Source organism: Hippoglossus stenolepis, chromosome 17 (genome assembly GCF_022539355.2).
Source record: "Hippoglossus stenolepis isolate QCI-W04-F060 chromosome 17, HSTE1.2, whole genome shotgun sequence".
NCBI lineage: Eukaryota > Metazoa > Chordata > Actinopteri > Pleuronectiformes > Pleuronectidae > Hippoglossus > Hippoglossus stenolepis.
This window is the reverse complement of record NC_061499.1, coordinates 3,315,044-3,333,352: the sequence shown is the minus strand read 5'-3', so window position 1 is coordinate 3,333,352 and position 18,309 is coordinate 3,315,044. Positions and strand designations below refer to the sequence as shown.

The following is an 18,309-nucleotide window of genomic DNA, read 5'->3' as shown; positions in this document are numbered from 1 at the left end:
CCGGGTTTACACCGGACGCGGAAGCGCCGCTGCAAGGCAGCGCAGCGCCGTTCTCCAGCGCGCAGCCGCCTGGCTGTTCACACAGGACGTGCATTTCTCCGCTGGTCAGCCCCATAGACTGTATATATAAGGTCAGCCCGCGATTCTGCTTTCTCCGCTTGTTGTTGTACCCGTTGAATGTCGGGGTTCGGGGGTAAATGATGGTCTTCATAGCCCCCTCCAGGACAACAGAAGGGGAATACAAAGTATGGGATGCATATTTGATAATTTATATCATATAAAATATGTAATTTATATCGTTTAAAATCATGGGGGGAGAGGGGGGGGGGAGCTGGCTCATTAGCATTTAAAGGAACAGGCACTCAAAACAGGTCACTCTGTGGAGGGCTGTTTTATACAGGGTAAAAAGGCTGTTTTAAATGATCCTTGTGGTATTTTGACCAAAGTATGTTACAGACATTTCATTAAGACCCCAAGGAACCATATCAACTTGTGGTAAAATGGGCATGCTATGTCCCCTTTAAGATCGACACGGTCCGAGCTGGTTCTGGACGAAATGACGCAGCGATTCTGAAGCGAAAGAGTCCAACAGACTCCGATGAATCAAGAAACAGTGAAAAACGAAGCAACGTTTAAACTCAGCGATAAATCAAAGAGTTTCTTGTCTTGTGCACATTATGAACTTTATTATTTCAGACTTAGTTGTTCATGACGTGTCTCATGTTTCATGTTGGTTTATAAAAAGTTGTGAAGAAATAACAGGTTCAGTCTGTTGATATGAATCAAGACTGTTATTTATGTAAATATATTTATTTTAACATCATTTTAATTATTTATGATTCATCTCCCAGTGACTCAAACACCTCGACCTCACTCAGACTTTACGGCCTTTACCATGAACAATGCCCTCATCTCCCTATCCTCGAGACCATATATCAACAAAGTCGTGACCTTAGGGGGCTGGGCTCGCCGGCCATAAAGCTCCCCGGTGAGCGCGCCGCCTAATCTTTGCTTCACTGGCCTCATCCGAGACCGGCAGGTAAGTGATATACATTTTGGGACTCCACTTTTATCAATCCGCCACTTTTGTGCAGGCGCCTTGTGTCCCTGAGGATTGTATGTGGTTCCCCCCTTTTCTAATAGCGAGGCAGAGGGTTACACTGCATGTGTTAAACTCTGCTCTTTGTTTCAGGCAGCTTAATTTGCTGCACCTGGTACTAACTACTCTTGCTTGCAGCTTCGGGTAAGTGTTGTTTATCTCACGCTGTTTGTTTCCATACAGTTTTTCTCTTACAGAAGTGAGTAGAATGAGAGTTTGGAAATGTGATCACTATATTATCTCTTCCTAAAGGCAAGTTGATTTAGATTGGGGGTTGCCCTACAGGGACGACTGGCTGATTTGTGCTCCATCTCTTGGCCAAGTTGTAGAGGATACACTGAGGGTGATCTCGCATGTACACTCCTTGGGTTTCAAGGTGAATGTGATGAAAAGGAACCTCAAGCCAAGGCAGCAGGTGACTTTTGTGGGACTTTGTTTGAATTCCCTCACGATGTCTGCATCCCTCACCTCTCAGAGGGTGAGGAGGATTCTAGCCTTCCCAGAACGATTTCTTCTCGGCAGGCAGCTAGAATTTATCAATTTTCAGAGGATGCTGGGGACCGGGTGCTCCTGCTCCAAGGAGTCCCCCTCGGGAACATTCCATCGAGGAGGACAGTGGTGATGACAGATGCTTCCCTCACAGGTTCAGGAGCAGTCTGGGAAGGCAGGATGGTGCGCGGATCGTGGATACCCCCTTTGGGTGGAGAACACATCGATGTTCTGGAGTTGAGAGCGGTTCACCTTGAAGGCTCTCCTTTCCACCATCCAGGATAAGAACAGACAGTTCTTCGACTGTGTATCATATAAATCAACAGGGAGGCACAAAGTCCCTGCGTTGCCTCCAGGTGGCGCAGAAACTCCTCTTTTGGGCCTTTCAGCATCTGGCTTCACTCAAAGCAATCTTTATCCCAGGGATTGTAAATCAAGCAGCAGACCTCCTGTCCAGGACTGGTCCTCTCCCAGGAGAGTGGAGGCTTCATCCAGAACTTATATCCCTCTTATGGAGTCGGTTTGGCACGGCTCAGACCGACCTATTTGCATCAGCAGAGACAACCCACTGTAGGATGTGGTTCTCTCTGAAAGTCAAGGGAGGTCCTCTAGGCCTAGATGCACTATCTCAAGAATGGCCGGAAGAGTTGTTGTACACTTTTCCTTCATTCCCTCTGATTCCCCAGGTACTCAACCGGATCGCCTCGGGCCACTACGAGGTGCTGTTAATAGCCCCCAGGTGGCCAGGGAGGCATTGGTTCCCAATGCTCCTTCGCCTGGTTCACGGTCATGGCCCCTGCCAGTCAGGGCAGACCTCCTCTCACAGGCAGAAGGTCAGATATGGCACCCCAGATCACACATCCCCCCCTAACCCTCTCAGTGCCTCTCTCAGGGGTTAGATGAGGCTGTCCTGAGGACCATAGACAATGCCCGGTATCCCTCCACTCGGGCTAACTACGGCCAAAAGTGGAGGGTGTTTTCTAGATGGTGTCACAACAGACAGGAAAATCCAGCCACTTGTTCTATTGAGCTGGTTCTCCGCTTCCTTCAGTCACTTTTGGACTCGAACAGGGCGCCCAGCACTATTAAGGTATACACTGCTGCAATTTCTTTCTTCCACGATCACTATCGCTGAGGCCTATTCTGGCCAGAACCTACCAGTCCCAGATACCTTGGTAGCTCATTCCACCAGGAGTGTGGCCACTTCCTGGGCTTCTTTGAGGGGGGTCCCTCTTTCAGACAAGGAGAACACGCTCAGCGGGGTGCTTCATGGCCGGCGAGCCCAGCCCCCTAAGGTCACTCACGTGACTTTGTTGTAATATGGTCTCAAGGATAGGGAGATGAGGGCATCATTCAAGGTAAAGACCGTGGTGACGGTCATCGTTCGGTCTCATAGATCCATAGTTATAGTCATAACTTACGTTATTCATCTAAACTGTGTAAACTGACAAATATGGCGACGACTCAGGTTTGGGTTTGTGATTGTAGTCAGTAGATGGCGCTGTTTCCATAGTAACAGGAACCTGCTGAGCACAAACAGCTTCCTGCTTTGTTGGTACAATGTTCAACATCATTTAGGCTGATAAAGACCGTGAAGTAACATCACACGGCATGGTGTACTAGTGTGATCTGTTATCAATGTGACCTCCTCCTCCAATACAATCAACACACATTGTTACTAACTATAAACATAAATTCATCTCTCTAATGTAAATGATGTCAGTAAAGAAAGAAAAACATGGGAGACAAAGAATCAGGGCCAGGCTGCCTCCATGATGAATACATGACAGATGTCTGTTCATACTTTCTAGTAGATAACATCTGCACTGAAACCGGACTGCTTGATGTGAGTCATCTTTTGTAGATGAAGGTATCCAGCCTTTTAATATTTTCACATGCATAATTTAATATTTTTTACAGAATAAACAAAGAAGATGTGCATTTATCTTTACATTTTAAAAAATGTATTTAAAAACCATACGTTTATTTTTTTCTTAATTCAAGTTCTGTTAGGATGCATTATCAGTTTGCTGTGATTGTTATATAATGAAATATTTCAACATTTTAAACATCAGAGTCTCAATTACATGTCTTTGTCATAAGTATTTGACATTGACATCTTTTAGAATCAGAGCCAAACACTACGATGAATTATTTTACAGTGATGGATCTGAATCAAATGTTTGACAACCTAATGAACATGTTGTCATATTGTTGTTGCTCAATGTTTTTCTGAGTCTCTTCATTTAGTAGTCTCCTTCCTGTAACAATGTCACTTGTTTGTTTGTACTCTGGTCCAGTATAATGTATGTGTATATATGGATAAATATATATTATTATATAAAGAGAAACCAACTATTTAAGGACTTTAAGAATAAAAGTCTCATAGAGTAACTGGAAATTGTAGTTTTCACTTCATTAAATACTCTGCAGTAGAAAATATTTTTCTAATATTTCTAAACATTTCAGACGTTAGATTGAATCCATTTTTAAGGCGTAGCAGAATATTCAAAGTAAAGAAAGTCTGGACTCTGGAGCAGGCGTTTATCTATGAATGTGTTTTGTGTTTCTTTACCCTCACAACAGCTGAAGTTGTCTTGGATGTGCCTTTGTGGTCTGAGTGATTTATATGAGCAGTCTCAGCTATGAAGTGGAGATGAACTTTTTCTTGCAGGGATTCACTCTCTCTGAAGTATTTAAATCCTGGGTCCTCTGAAGTCTCAAACTTTCCAGAGTTTGTGGCTGTTAGTTTGATTGATAGCCCGTTCAGATCTTTCACTATGAGCCTTGCTGCCACAAAAGCAGAACCCAGACAGAGCTGGATGTTAAGCAACTGATTCACAGTGCCAGGAGAGTCAGACTCAGATTTATTTGAATTTGTGCTTTTGATGACTTCCAAAAACTACATCGAAATCATTAAAGGCAGCTAATGGCCTTTGGGACTGTTTATTGTTTAAATCTAATATCTTATTTACACATGCCCACATACACACACATTCTCACATACGTACACACACTCTCTCTCACACACACACAAACACACTCGCACACATGCACACAATCACACATAAACACGCACACACAATCACGCACACACACAATTACACTCACACATCAAAACACACAATCACAGTCGCACACACACACACGTAAACACGCGCATACACACACTCACACATTCTTACACACACTCACACACAAACAATCTCACTCACACACATGAACACAGACACAATGCATGGCATGCATATGCTGCACCCACCACACACACCACATGTGTGATCTCTCATTCTTTACATAAACACACTCACAAACATGCACACAATCACACACATAAACGCGCACACACAATCACACCAAAACACACAATCACAGTCGCACACACACACACATAAACACACGCATACACACACTCACACATTCTTACACACATGCACATATGTGATCTCATCACACACACACATGAACACACATGATACATTCACACATACAATCACAGACACGCCACAATCCTGTACATAAGACACGCCACTGTGAACATTGTCTTTCTCACGTCATATTCATATACACTCACACACACACACAATCTGCATTTTACACACAAACACACACACACAGAAATACCACTTTACAATCACCTCACACTTACACACAGACATTTTCATTAATTTGATTTAGTCCAAATATTACTAATTAATCAAACATGATCAATGATTTAAATGATCAAATTTTTTTTTTTATCAAGTAAAAATATCAGGTGTTTGTGATGTTTCTTAAATATTAGAGTTTGTTAGCCTCGTACTTTTGATGAATTAAAAACAGTCACAGACATTTTTCACTACTTTCTGTTATTTTCTTCAGTTGATCAGCGAAAATAATAAAGATCAACAACTGTGAATTAGTTGTTATCAGTAAACTCTGTGGAAGGATGTGTTGTGGTCAGAGAAGAACTCATGAACTCAGGAGCAGATCAGGCTGATCCAGGAACAGCTTTTATCTTTGTTTAACGTTTTGATTTTCAGAGAGTAATCGATCTTGATGAACAAAAAGAACAGACATACTTATGAGACTTTGGGCTTTGGTGGAGGTTTGTACTGTGTGTGTGTGTGTGTGTGTGTGTGTGTGTGTGTGTGTGTGTGTGTGTGTGTGTGTGTGTGTGTGTGGGTGAGAGAGTGTGTGGTGTGGTGTGGTGTGTGTGTGTGTGTGTGTGTGTGTGTGTGTGTGTGTGTGTGTGTGTGTCTCTGTGTGTGTGTGTCCTCTGTGTGTGTGTCTCTGTGTGTGTGTTGTGTGTGTGTGTCTCTGTGTGTGTGTGTGTGGTGTGTGTGTGTGTGTGTGTGTGTGTGTTCCTGTGTGTGTGTCTGTGTGTCTCTGTGTGTGTGTGTGTGTTTCTGTGTGTGTGTGGTGAAGATGATAATAACAGCTCAGATCTCTGTCTCTCTCGGTGTTCACATTTACCAGCGGATGACTGGATGTGAATATGATGATGAGACTGAGAAGTTAATGGTTTTAATCAGTATGGTTATGATGGAGAAGACTTCATATCATTGGACATGGAGACAGAGACGTGGATCGCTCATTCACCAAAGAGTTTCATCACCAAACTGAAGTGGGATCAGGATAAAGCTCGACTCGCATATCTTAAGAACGTCCTCCTCCAGGAGTGTCCTTACTGGCTGAAGAAGTTCCTGGAGCACGGGAGGAGCTCTCTGCTGAGAACAGGTGACATCACAGAACCTCCATCAACTTAATGTCTTTCTTTCTCTGTGAACTCGAGCTGGACCAGTCTGCTCCTGTCTGTTATCTCTCTCTCTCTCTCTCTCTCTCTCTCCTCTCTCCCTCTCTCTCCCTCCGCTCTCTCTCTCTCTCTCTCTCTCTCTCTCTCTCTCTCTCTCTCTCTCTGCTCTTTTCATGCCTCCGCTCTGGAGACACCTAGTGGCATCATGCTCTCGTGTCGTCCGTCCCATTGCTCTGAACACGATATCTCCAGAATGTCTTGAGGGAATTTCCTCAAATTTAGCACAAACATTCACTTTGACTCACAAATGACCTGAATACATGTTGGTGGACAAAGGTCAAAGGTCAAGGTCATGGTAGCCGCACAAAGTATGTTTATGTTTTTTTTAACATGATATCGTAAGATCAGCTTCAGATTTGGTACAAACTTTCACATGGACTCAAAGATTGATTGGTTATTGATTAGATTTTGGTGCCTGGAGGTCAAAGGTCAAGGTCACAGTGACCTCATGTTACTGTGAATGTGACATAATAGGACTGCCCCTAGGGAACTTCATTACATCTGGCACAGTTCACTTGGAGTCACTGATGAATGGATTAGACCGGGTCCTCTGAAGGATGCCGCCCCTGAATTGAGACCCAGCCGGAGTGTCCTCCCTCCTCACTGCCCGACCGACCTGCACTCACTTTGCACTTTAACAAAAATACCAACATTAATCAGGAGTGATCAGGACCTGTCCACTACATGAAGTTTACTTCATAAATCTGTGTTCAATAATACTGTGATATTACTTTACATCATATCGTCCACCCCAGTGTCTTTGCATCACTTCAGCCTCTGTCTCTCACTCACATCTCACAGTTTGTTCACTTGTCTCGATATTAACAGACATGACTAATGCAAAATAAATGGAATCAAACAGGAATGATATTATTAGTTTGCAATACATTATAATAACCTATAAACTGTCTTTCTTTATCCTCCCCAGAGCTTCCCAGGATTTCTCTCCTCCAGAAGTCTCCCTCCTCTCCAGTCAGCTGCCACGCTACAGGTTTCTACCCCGACAGAGTCATGTTGTTCTGGAGGAAAGACGGGGAGGAGCTTCATGAGGACGTGGACCTCGGAGAGGTCCTCCCCAACCATGACGGGACCTTCCAGATGAGCGCTGACCTGAAGGTTTCATCAATCTCCCCTGAAGACTGGAGGAGGTACGACTGTGTGTTCCAGATCTCTGGTGTGAAGGAGGACATCGTCACCAAACTGGACAAAGACTCAGTCGAGTCCAACAGAGGTGAGACTTGAACCAGTGATGACGCTGAGAAACTCACATTTCATCTACAGTAACAGTCCTGCAGGTCATGTTGGCTGATGTGTAGCAGGAGAAGTTTTCTTTCATCAATGTATATGAATACATTTAGATCAGTGTTAAACCAATTATAGCCCCCTTCATCATCATGTGACCCTAAGAGAAAATTGATTGGATTTTAATGTCACCACCTTGTGTAACAGTGTCTGAAAGTTTACCTTACTATCATTATTATCATTGATCAATTGGAATTTACATTTTATAAATGTTTAAATTGACTTGTATGATTATGTGATTTTATTCCATGAAGTGTTTCTGCAGGTCTCAACTAGAGCCAGACTGATTTATCATTGGTCAGATGTAGAGCCTTTCTGCAGACACACTGGGATCAGGATGGATGTTTGATGAAACTTTTATTCTAATTAATGAAGCAGAAAAAACAAACAAATCTCTCGTTCTTTTCCCTCGAGTAGCAACAGACATTTAGGTTCATTTCTTCAGGCAGTTTTATAACCATTTCAACCTACATTGTTTATACTTAAATAAAGATGGGCTGACATGGCGGCTCACTCAAAGTGTTGGCGTCTCAGTCGCTGATTGATGCTATAAAAACAGGGTGAAATGTCATGATTGACAGCTCATGATTGACAGCTCATGATTGACAGAGCATGTATCGGCAGGACCTCATTACCGTGGCTCCATTCCTCCGTTCACTACTGCACAGAGTCCAAATGTGCAAGATGGCGGCGTTCGTATCCGGGATATTTTAGCTTCATTTCTGGAAAGTGGGAGGAAGTGGAGACGTGTCGTCTGTGTTTATTTCCATTAGTCTATGATTTCAACATGTGAACATTATAGTCACTGTTAAGACTCGACTGCTGCTCTGTTGTAGAAGATGAGTCCATGAAATGATTTAGTTACTGGAAGTAAAGTTTAAGACAAACCAGCGTGAATAAGCACAGATACAGTCATTATGTACAGAAGAAAACTGAAAGTAGAAACAACAGCAGGACAAACTCACACGTTTAGTGTCTGTGTGTGTTTGTTGTGTCTCAGGACAGGATTGTGGTTCAGGGAGATTCTTGTCGTCCAACCTGCTTCATCTGTTCAGGTTGTGATGCTTTGTTTTTTTATTCCGCTCAACAGAGAAGCCCACCGACGTGACCACCATCATCATCATCACTGCAGTGGTCGCTCTCGCTGTCTTCAGCGCTGTCATTGGACTCATCGTGTACAGGAGGAAGAAAGGTGAGAGACCAACACAGAAGCTTTGTCCAATATGTTTCTGGTGCTTTGATTTTAGACTTTCTAATTAATGCTCGTTCAGATCAAACCTCACGAAACAAACTTCAGTTCCTCACACACCAACATCTGTTTCAAGAGCTGCAGGGTTCACACAAAGTTTTCTAACTTCCTCTGCACCATAGACTGTTTATAAAGCTCTGCACACAGCGTCCAGCACACAAACAATAAGAAGTGACAGTATGTTGTCGATGGTTTGAGGAGGATCGCCACTAGAGAAAAACATGACACAATTCAGTTTGTGTTTTTACTGTAATAACTGAAATCATTTGTATTTTCTTTTATTTCAGCCCAATGTACCTCACCTCGTAAGTAAAACTTCTATTTCTATTCTGTTTTCTTTTTATACTAACATGCTTCATGAGGACATCACGTCACGTTTGCACAGCAGCTGAAAGTACTAACATGTCCAGTTTTATAAAACACCCCAACACCTCTTTGGTCCACTTTGTACTGGTCCACTTTGTACTGGTCCACTTTGTACTGGTCCACACGCGACAGTCAGGAGGCGTTATGTTTTCAGGCTGTTCATCCGTTCGTCCCCATCTCGTGAACACGATATCTCAGGAATGCCTCGAGGGAATTTCTTTAAGTTTGCCACAAATGTTAACTCAGGCCTTGTCTACACTACGGCCCATATTTATTTCAATGGATACGAGGCTCCCCACAGGAACCTGACCCAGTGCAGGACTCTAGTAAACCCTCTGTAGATTAGATAGGGTTGATTTTGTGCTGAAGAGAGTTTTCAGGACTGTTCCCTGCAGTGTTGGTTGTTTGTAATAAAAGTGTCTGTTCAGAGGAGGATGGACTAACGATGTGTTTCTGACCTCACAGATGGAAAAGATCCAGGTGCCTTACAGCCGCTGAATTCAGGTGAACAAGGTCCTAATTCTCCAAGGGAGACGTCCTCCTGAACACAGTGAGTTGCTTCATCTGTTAAACAAAACTGCCTGAAACTAAGTGCAAAGTAACATATGTGTGATCATGTGTAAAACCTGTTTTAATTAGAAATAAAACAATCTGCTGAGAGCAAGGCACAGATCAGAAACCTTCACGTTAATAGGACAGATTCAAAGTTGAATTAAAACTCATATCAGCAGTGACACAACAATTCAAATGTGAATAAACCCAATATTTAGGGCTTATCAGTTTAAGATTTGTGTTTTTTCTGAGTAAGCTTTAATTTCACTGAGAGAATCATGGAAATATTAGGTCTCAATACTGTAAATACATAAAATACGTGGCTTTGTGGAACTGAACATTTCATTTTTATTTATTTTTTCTCTCTTCAGGTTTATGGACGAGAAGCAGTGTCACCACAGTCTCCCGTGTAGAACTTTCTCTTCCCCATTGGGTCTAACGTTAATTTTGAGAGGACATTTTCTGAAGGAAAGGCACTTTTCTAACCCGCTTGCACGGTCCCATTTTTTGACGTGAACCAATAATATAGATATCTGCTTGTGCGGCAAAGTCTTGTGATTCTCACGGTGTTCTTATTTTACAGATAGGAGTTATAGATTTTGAATGAGAGCGTTTTGTTCAAGACCTTCTCCAGAGCTCAGAACTCTCTTTTCTCTGTATTTGGTCCAGTGGGTAGAGCAGTCGGACAGTGAGTCTGAGGTGGCGAGTTCAAGTCCAGGTGAGGGCAGAACTTTAGTATTGCTTTTTGTTTTTTTACATACTGAGTCCCTCTTTTTCTCTCTGTCTGTATGATAGTGATAGCGCCACCTACTGATCAGTGTTAAAATAAAGTGTGAGCAATCGGTCCCAAATTGCTCACACTTCATCAGAGAGCTCCAACCTGAACAGATCTATTTGTGTGTATGCAGGGATAGGGATAGCGCCACCTAATGATCAAGGCTGTCTCTCTCTCTTGAACCAGCCAGTCTGTGTTATTAATATGCAGCTTTAAAAAGAGTCTCCCTGGAGCCGGCAGCAAGCACTAGTCACTCATTAGAAATTTCCCGGCAGGAGGAATTTTCTAGTTATGACTTATACTAAATGTTTTGTGATGTTTCTTAAATATTAGTTTGTTGCTTCTCGTACTTTTTGCTGAATTAAAAACAGACATTTTCACTACTTTCTGATATTTTTTTCAGTTTAAACATGTAATTGATTAATTTAATAAGAGCAACAGATGAACATCCCTGTGCTGACCACAGTGTGCCAGAAAAAGCCAGAAGACATTTATATACTGTGGTGCTGAAAAAGACATTTAACTTTTGACCTGATCAGCAGAAAATAATAAAGATCAACAACTGTGAATTAGTTGTTATCAGTAAACTCTGTGGAAGGATGTGTTGTGGGTCAGAGAAGAACTCATTAAACTCAGGAGCAGATCCGGGGCTGATCCAGGAACAGCTTTTATCTCTTTAGGTTTTTCAACGTTTTCCTTGATTTTCAGAGAGTAACTCGCGGATCTTGATGAAACAAATAAGACACGTTTAGGGGACTGATACTTATGAGTGACTGTTGGGCTTTGGTGGAGGTTTGATCGATAAAAAGATGGAAACTGTCTTAGGAGAGAAACCTGACAACTCCCCACATTTGAATATAAGCCATCATGATGTAGAGAACATGAGCAGCTTCAGAACCAGATTCATATTAATGACTTCTGCTCTTACTTGCCAACTTCCCTTTTTTTACGAAACACATCAAACCATCAGCAGAATACAGACAGACACCTTCCCTATCAAAGCTCATGAGAAGCAGTACTCTTCCAAAGACACATGTCCTGCATGAGTATTTTTAGTAAGGAAACAAAGTTGATCTGAAACTTATCACATGTTCTTGTTCATCATAATTTAAGATCCAACAATCGTCTCTAAATCAGGACACAATTATCACAATAAAAATGGTGGTTTGAACTAATAACAGTATGCATAGGTCCACTTAATTAATCCTCTTGCTTTTCTTGCTGTGGTCTTCTTGAAAGAAAAACTATTCTCTTTAGGCAACAAGGCAAACGTTACGAGTAAAGACGGGTGGACCATGGTTATCTGAAGGTCAACATCTAAATCAACATATGTTATAATAACAGAATAAATCAACATCACAGACGGACAAACTTAAAAATATACTTAAAGGCAAAATTTGTGTCTTTATCTTTGAGCAAGATAAAGACCCTCAACATATTTCAGTAACCTCAGACCTCACATATAAATCCTGCATTAAAACCTTCGCAGTATCAGTGACAGTAAGGCATGGCTTATAAAACCACAGTTCACAAATCAATATGGCACATTCCAACTTCAACAGGGTCCATTTATGTTGACTTTAAACAAATATGAGCTCAACAACGTGCTCAGCTGATTCCCGTTGGTTCCAATGTGTCCACGTGATTTAACATTTTCCTAAGCACACAGGCGCAGACACGCATCGCAGTCCCCCGTGCATCATGGTGGATGTGATGTAAAAACTACCAGAGAAGTCAGGCTCAGTTAAGTCTCAGCAGGAAGTGAGGAGCTGCCGTCAGTACTGAAAAGAGATGACAGAGTTCACTTTGTACACGTGGTACGAGCGATTCCAGAAAACCCTGGTGAAGTAGTTTGTGTAGGGGGAGTAGTTCATTTTTATTTCGTGGCAGAATCGCCCGTGCTTGGAGAAGGAGTAGATCTCCCCTTTGTCATAGATGACCTGAAAGGAAGATACAGAAGATTAATCACAAGCTATGTTTTTATAAACTCATCTCATAATCAACATTGAATGAAAAGCAAGAAAATGTTAGAATACACAGGCTCTAGTTATCCTGTCCAATACAAAGCTAAATGCACCATTCAAAATATAATACATAATAAATATGGAGATATAAAACTGATTTAAGTTATTATATAAGTTTTTATCAAACAGTCCTCAGGGAGGCAGGTTGTGGTACGAGTTTAAATAAACTCACATGTCCATTGGAGATGTCCAGCAGGTCTTTGATCCTACAGCCCTTGTTGAGACTAAGCTCTGTACAAATCGACTCCTCGATGATCACGTAGTTTGTCTTTTGAGACGTCAGGATCTTGTAGATGTCCTCTGCAGATCTCATTGCATACACCTGATAAGACTTCGAGGGGAGAAAAAAAGAAACAGACGATTAAAAGCTAAGGAAAAGACGTGGGCAAATATGTTAGACCAAGGCTAAAGTAACCATTAGTGTAACATGAATAACTGTCTGTTAATAGAATAGCTAATCTGGAGGAACGTCATTAAACATCTGTAACTGTAAGACAAAGTGTTTTCTTTTCAATGGAATGGATTCATTGAGAGTCATTTGTCAGCTGTGTCTCGTCACTCACGTCTTCACTCCTCCTCAGCAGGTTGATGTCAGAGTAAAGCGGTAAAGTGGTCACAGCTGCGCCTGAACACAGCTTCACTGTTCCCAACAGCTGAGGACTTCCTGCAAACACAGCTGCCACTGGAGCCTGTGACCTGGAAGAAGAGAAGATAAGACGCGTGACGCACAACTAAAACTTGACATCAATTTGTACATCTTATAGATTTCATTTATACACATTCTAAATACAATAAGAATAAAATAGAGAACAGAAAACAAAAAGCAAAGACATATGACCTGATCCAGCTGATCAGCTCCACTGTATCTGGGTCGTAGAACTCCTGCAGTTCAGACAGATCCGCTAAGACACGGGGGCTGTACTGCAACACAGAGGAGAGCGGTACACAGCAGATATATAATTTGAATTGTTCAGAGTCTGAGCGATGAAAGAAAAAGAGCTGAAAATCTCACCTCTCGCCATAAACTGAAACCGATGATGGTGGGAACGGCTGTGCTCAGGATCAGAGACTGCAGAATAAAAAATAAATAACAATTTACAACTGAAGCAAGAACCTGAACAATTCAGTGGCAAATGATGGTGATTAGACTCGTCTGCTCCTGTATGTTACCATAATAATGATATATATTTTTATGAGTGAAAGAGCACAGTGTTTGTTGTCAGAGTTTCAGAGGCCACTCACCAGCACCACAGGGTGAATGGACCTCAGTTTAAGCCACTTAAACACAGTCATCCAGAGGTCTGGAGAACACACCCCGAACGCTGTGAACATGCAGACGTATGGCGTCCATAAATACTTCATCCTGCGTGAAGGAAGAACACAGTCAGTGTTTCATGTACTGTGAGAAACATGTTAGAAATCTAAATGATTTCACTTTCACGCTGACAGACTTACCCATCAAAGAGCAGAGTCAGGCCTCCAAAAAGCAACGTGTGAAAAACGTGATAGATGACCTCAGGCTGCTCTCCTATTCGTCCATCTTCAAGTCGGAGGTTGGTTTTCATTGGCTGACCACTGCAGAGAAGTGAAACTGACTTCAGCATCATGACATCGAGCCTTCAGCCAAAGGCCCCATTTTAGAGAGACGCCATATAACATCATTGGATCGTGAGTGATGTGGCACGAGCCTCTAACCTGAGTCTTCTGTAGATGGTCTGCAGGGTGGACAGCAGACACACAGTGAGCACCAGGAAGTAAAAGGGAAGAACTGAGGCCTGCGTCAGTCGCAGAAACAAATCCTGACCCGGACTCTGCAAAGTCTCTTGGCACAGGAGGAGGTTGGTGACAAAGTCACTGACACAGAGGAAGCAAAAATGTGTCTGTTAGAATAAAGCAGATTCAAATTATACAGACTAAAATAATAATAATATAGATACTGTTCATGATCACAAAGGAAAGTAGATGATGAGTCCAGCCTGTAACTTGGAATGATAGAGTTGTAACTCACGTTGTTGTGTTGAACCCAAATTTTACTTCAAGGAACTTCAATATGAAGTCGCCCTCACTTACAGGTATAAGTTTCTGTAAATGGAAAACACTGGTTATTGTCCAAACTCCACTGATTGAACTAAACGTTTTTTTAAGTGGACAGAAAAGTGTGATTTTTACCTTGACCAGATAACTGAAGGTGATCCCTGTGGTAAAGACCAGGTGGAAATGGAGGAAGAGCTTCATCACTCTGGCCACTAGAGGACCCATCTTCATCTTTTGCTGAGATACAAATACAGAAAACAACTACTTCTGATTAGATGTAGAGAAAATTGAAATCTTCACATCTGAATGTCCGCAAGCAAAGAAGAACGCCTGCAATTTTTTATTAGTCTGAACTCTGTCGTGAGGGAGCAGCTAACTCTACCTGGAAGTACCTCGCGAGCATTGAGCCAATCAGGAGGCTGAGCAGCGGCGAGCTGAGCAAGGTCGGGTTCTGAAACTGGAACAAGTAGGCCAGGAACAAGGAGCTGAGGTACACTTTGTGGATATCAGCCATCTGTAGGCATCAGGGAAGACGGAGAAAACAAGATACGGCAAACGAGAGGAGAAAAGGAAAAAGGACAATTATGAGCATAATTCATTTCAAAAGTTAAAATCAAAGACTCGCTTGTTGTGCGGTCAAAAGAAATAGTTCAACATTCTGTTACCTTACGTGATGGCACCAGGTCGAAAGAGTCGAGCAGGAAAAGACAGAGGCCTTGGATGAAGAGCACATAATGGCTGTGTTCCCACACCAGGAGGAAGGTGAAGGTGGTGGCACTCATGGTGAGATAGCAAAACATCTGGAGAGAAACAGTAGATGTTTTTTCTCTGCAGGGGGGGAATGAATGCTATCATCATTCGCTCCCGGGTTCAACCACAGGATTTAATCGGTTACCGCTGTTATGGAAACGCGACACCCAGGTGAATTGGCAGCGAATTGAGAGAGCGGCTCAGTTGTCTGTGCGTTCGTGATTTTAAACACGAGTCCCCAGGGGAAAAAAGAGAGAAGCTAACTCCTCTACTGGCAATGGGGAAGCAGTGTAAACCCACTCATTTCGGTGTAAAGTGGTATAAGTTATTATGAGAGGCTCACCTCAGTGGCAGAGCAGATATTGTTACTCAGGAATCCAGTCAAAGCTGCCACCTGACAAGAGAAGTAAGGCAGAGCCCAGTTGTCCCGCAGTGGAATAGCATGGTCCACTTTGGTTGTGTCTGTTCTGTGGGAGGAAGAGTTAAAAAAGAGGACAAGGAGGAAAAGGAGGAAGTCCAGATTTAAGAGAGGATGTCATGATGCTTCACCACTGAAATGTTTATTCATATTAAAGCAGCAATGTCTAATTTTCAGCTCTGCAACTTCAATTCACTTTTATGGGAGAAGGAAAAACAAGGAGGCACGGAGAGAAGCACCGAAGTGTGACGGACATCCTCTCACCTGTTGATCACGTACCAGGCCACAGCCAACATGCCGGCCACCCACGTGCCGCTCATCACCCAGCTGCACACAAACAGCGCGGTGACGTAGACCGCCTGGAGGCCGAAAACAGCGCCGACATAGAAGTAGATCGGCTCCACGATATCCTGGAGGCACAGGGACACAAACAGGTGTTCTATCACAGCTGAGGACAGACAGTGGTACACCCCGCCAACCAGTTTACATCCATGTCACGCAGACTCAGAAGGACCGATATGCTTGAGTGTGTGCACTCTACTGAGAGACATTCCAGTTAAAAGCTAAATGACCGACCTGGCTCCCTGTGACTCTGTACACAAAGCTAGTGATGAGCTCTGGATACAGAGACAGACGCTCCACTGCGTTGATGGTTTGACCTGAGACAGTCCTGTTGTCTATTATCAGCTCATAGAAGCCTGGAGAACAAAAGAACATTAGAAAAGGATTTGTCAGAGCAGAAGAGAGTGAAGGGTGAAGTCTGATGTCACATTTTCTTTCCTCAATAAGAAGCAGAAATGACTTGAACCTCTTTCAAACGACGGGGCCGCCAGCAGTTGCTTGTAATAGTAGTAGTAGAGCCCACTGCCTGCTTGGAAGGTGATTTCACGTTCCAGCTCCTGAGGGCATTAAAAGTGAGTTTTAGAACGATGACATGACGACAGATGTAACGGAAGCACGCGCATGTGAAAACAAAGTCACCCACCTGTCGAGTAGAAAACCAGAACTTCCTGTCGTGGTACGTTGAGAGATACACAGCGTAGAGAACGCCACAGGCAACCGCCGCCAGGCAGCCGAAGAACACCCTCACCAGACGCTGCAGGAAACCGGCTGAGGAGCAGAAACACATCAGTTCTTTAACTTGTGTTGTCCCTGAGAGCTTCTTAAAAAAAAACACTGTCAAATTCCTTGTGCGTGTGTGTGTGTGTGTAACTGTAGGGTTTCTGTATAATGTCGTATGGTCTCGACCTTACGATGTAAAGTGCCTTGAGATGTAAAGTTGTGATTTGGCTCTTGACACATAAAACTGACTATAGTGAAGAGACAAAGCTCCACAGGGGGTCATCAGCAGGAGGAATACCAGCTGACTGACACTGAGGTTGCATGTCATATCAAATTAAACTCACATGTAGAAGACCTCCAGGATGTTTTCCCTGAAGCTCCTGGTCTGCTCGAGTCCCCCTGTTTCTGTTCGCCGTCCTCTTCTTCGCCCTCATCGTTCCTCTGCTGCGGGGCATCATCCCCTGCACCGCTGGAGACTCTCACCGCCTCGTCCGGACCTGATCAGGCATAAAAACAAGCAGACATCTTCATCTGCTTCTCTCTGGAGGAGTTCTCTGACCTCACTGCTCCCGGTGCTAACCCGGTGTTCGCTTAGCAGACCGCCCCACTCACCTTCAGTCTGCGGCTCTGGCTCTGGCTCGGCCTGGCTCCGCTCGGTGTGTGCATCCCCCTCCTGGATCTCCGTTTTCCGACATCTTAACTCGGTCATGACGAGGGTTAGTCCTGGGAGAGCTGTGTGGTGTGGAGGGGCGGCAGCATGCTAGCTAGCTGGCGGTTAGCTAAGCCCAGGTAGCACCGGCGGGGCTCGGCTTGGAGGGGCGTCCCCAGGTAGGTGATGACAGGCCCGGGTAAAGCTTCACTCCTCCTCCGGGGGGACTTTTCTTCCGCGGAGATGAGAACTAACATCGGTGGTGTCGCTGTGTTGAAGCGGGGTTAGCTGTGCAGGAGGAGTGGGGGGGAACTGTAGTGCCTGCTGCCGGGCTGGGACCGGGACGTGGCGGAAGGTATTGACTGTGGCACCGCGCTCCAGCAGCGGCGTCTTCCAGCGCAGTTCCCCCGGGGATGGCAGTCAGAGGACGGTCACCTAACCCCCGAACCACCGCTCTCAACCTCCGTGATTACACTCAGATACATTCTATTGCTAATGTTTGTATATTTAATTTATGTAAATACACGAACAGACACTTTCTATTTATGTAATAGCCTCCATGTCATGTGACCCAGTGTCTCCAAACTAATGACGAATTGTATTAATATCGTGTTCAAACAGGACACATCTGTTCTTATTGAATTTAAGTGCGTCTTTTATTCTATATTAACATTTTTTATTGAGAATTCACGTCGTTGCAGAAAGCAGCGAAGCAGATTGACACAGAAAATCATTTCCCTCCATG

At 43.5% G+C, this 18,309-nt stretch overlaps 2 protein-coding genes and 1 pseudogene across 3 annotated transcripts; 2 read left to right on the top strand and 1 right to left on the bottom strand.

The window, feature by feature from the left end:
• LOC118124614 overlaps positions 1-11,010 on the top strand; it is a 478,051-nt pseudogene extending 467,041 nt beyond the window's left edge.
• On the top strand, positions 6,037-7,625 carry LOC118124628 (major histocompatibility complex class I-related gene protein). The gene is made up of 2 exons (XM_047344204.1): positions 6,037-6,307; positions 7,312-7,625. The coding sequence occupies exons 1-2, from the start codon at positions 6,139-6,141 to the stop codon at positions 7,623-7,625; spliced, it is 483 nt and encodes a 160-aa protein (XP_047200160.1). The 5' UTR covers positions 6,037-6,138.
• A 708-nt stretch (positions 11,011-11,718) lies between the features above and the next one.
• LOC118124589 (probable C-mannosyltransferase DPY19L4) lies at positions 11,719-18,042 on the bottom strand. Of its 2 annotated transcripts, none has more exons than XM_035182585.2 (19): positions 17,528-18,042; positions 17,260-17,412; positions 16,839-16,963; positions 16,662-16,752; positions 16,430-16,551; positions 16,118-16,263; positions 15,779-15,902; positions 15,351-15,485; positions 15,068-15,199; positions 14,821-14,946; positions 14,660-14,733; positions 14,347-14,505; positions 14,107-14,226; positions 13,894-14,014; positions 13,664-13,720; positions 13,490-13,572; positions 13,215-13,347; positions 12,824-12,982; positions 11,719-12,567 (listed from the first exon to the last, which is right to left on the bottom strand). In XM_035182585.2, exons 1-19 carry the CDS (start codon positions 17,622-17,624, stop codon positions 12,403-12,405), a joined length of 2,322 nt encoding a protein of 773 aa, XP_035038476.1. In that variant the 5' UTR covers positions 17,625-18,042; the 3' UTR covers positions 11,719-12,402. The 2 variants fall into 2 exon arrangements, with proteins under 2 accessions (XP_035038476.1, XP_035038477.1); XM_035182586.2 differs by having other exon boundaries at positions 14,821-14,922; positions 17,528-18,038.
• Between the last annotated feature and the right edge of the window lie 267 nt (positions 18,043-18,309).

Excerpts from the sequence above, each read along its gene's own strand:
- LOC118124628 (XM_047344204.1), top strand. The coding sequence starts at position 6,139 with ATGGAGACAGAGACGTGGATCGCTCATTCACCAAAGAGTTTCATCACC. Across the intron at positions 6,308-7,311 it reads GAGCTCTCTGCTGAGAACAG|AGCTTCCCAGGATTTCTCTC; the intron begins GTGACATCACAG and ends TATCCTCCCCAG.
- LOC118124589 (XM_035182585.2), bottom strand. The coding sequence starts at position 17,624 with ATGACCGAGTTAAGATGTCGGAAAACGGAGATCCAGGAGGGGGATGCA. Across the intron at positions 15,486-15,778 it reads ATATCTGCTCTGCCACTGAG|ATGTTTTGCTATCTCACCAT; the intron begins GTGAGCCTCTCA and ends GTTTCTCTCCAG. Across the intron at positions 13,721-13,893 it reads CCATTCACCCTGTGGTGCTG|TCTCTGATCCTGAGCACAGC; the intron begins GTGAGTGGCCTC and ends TTTATTCTGCAG.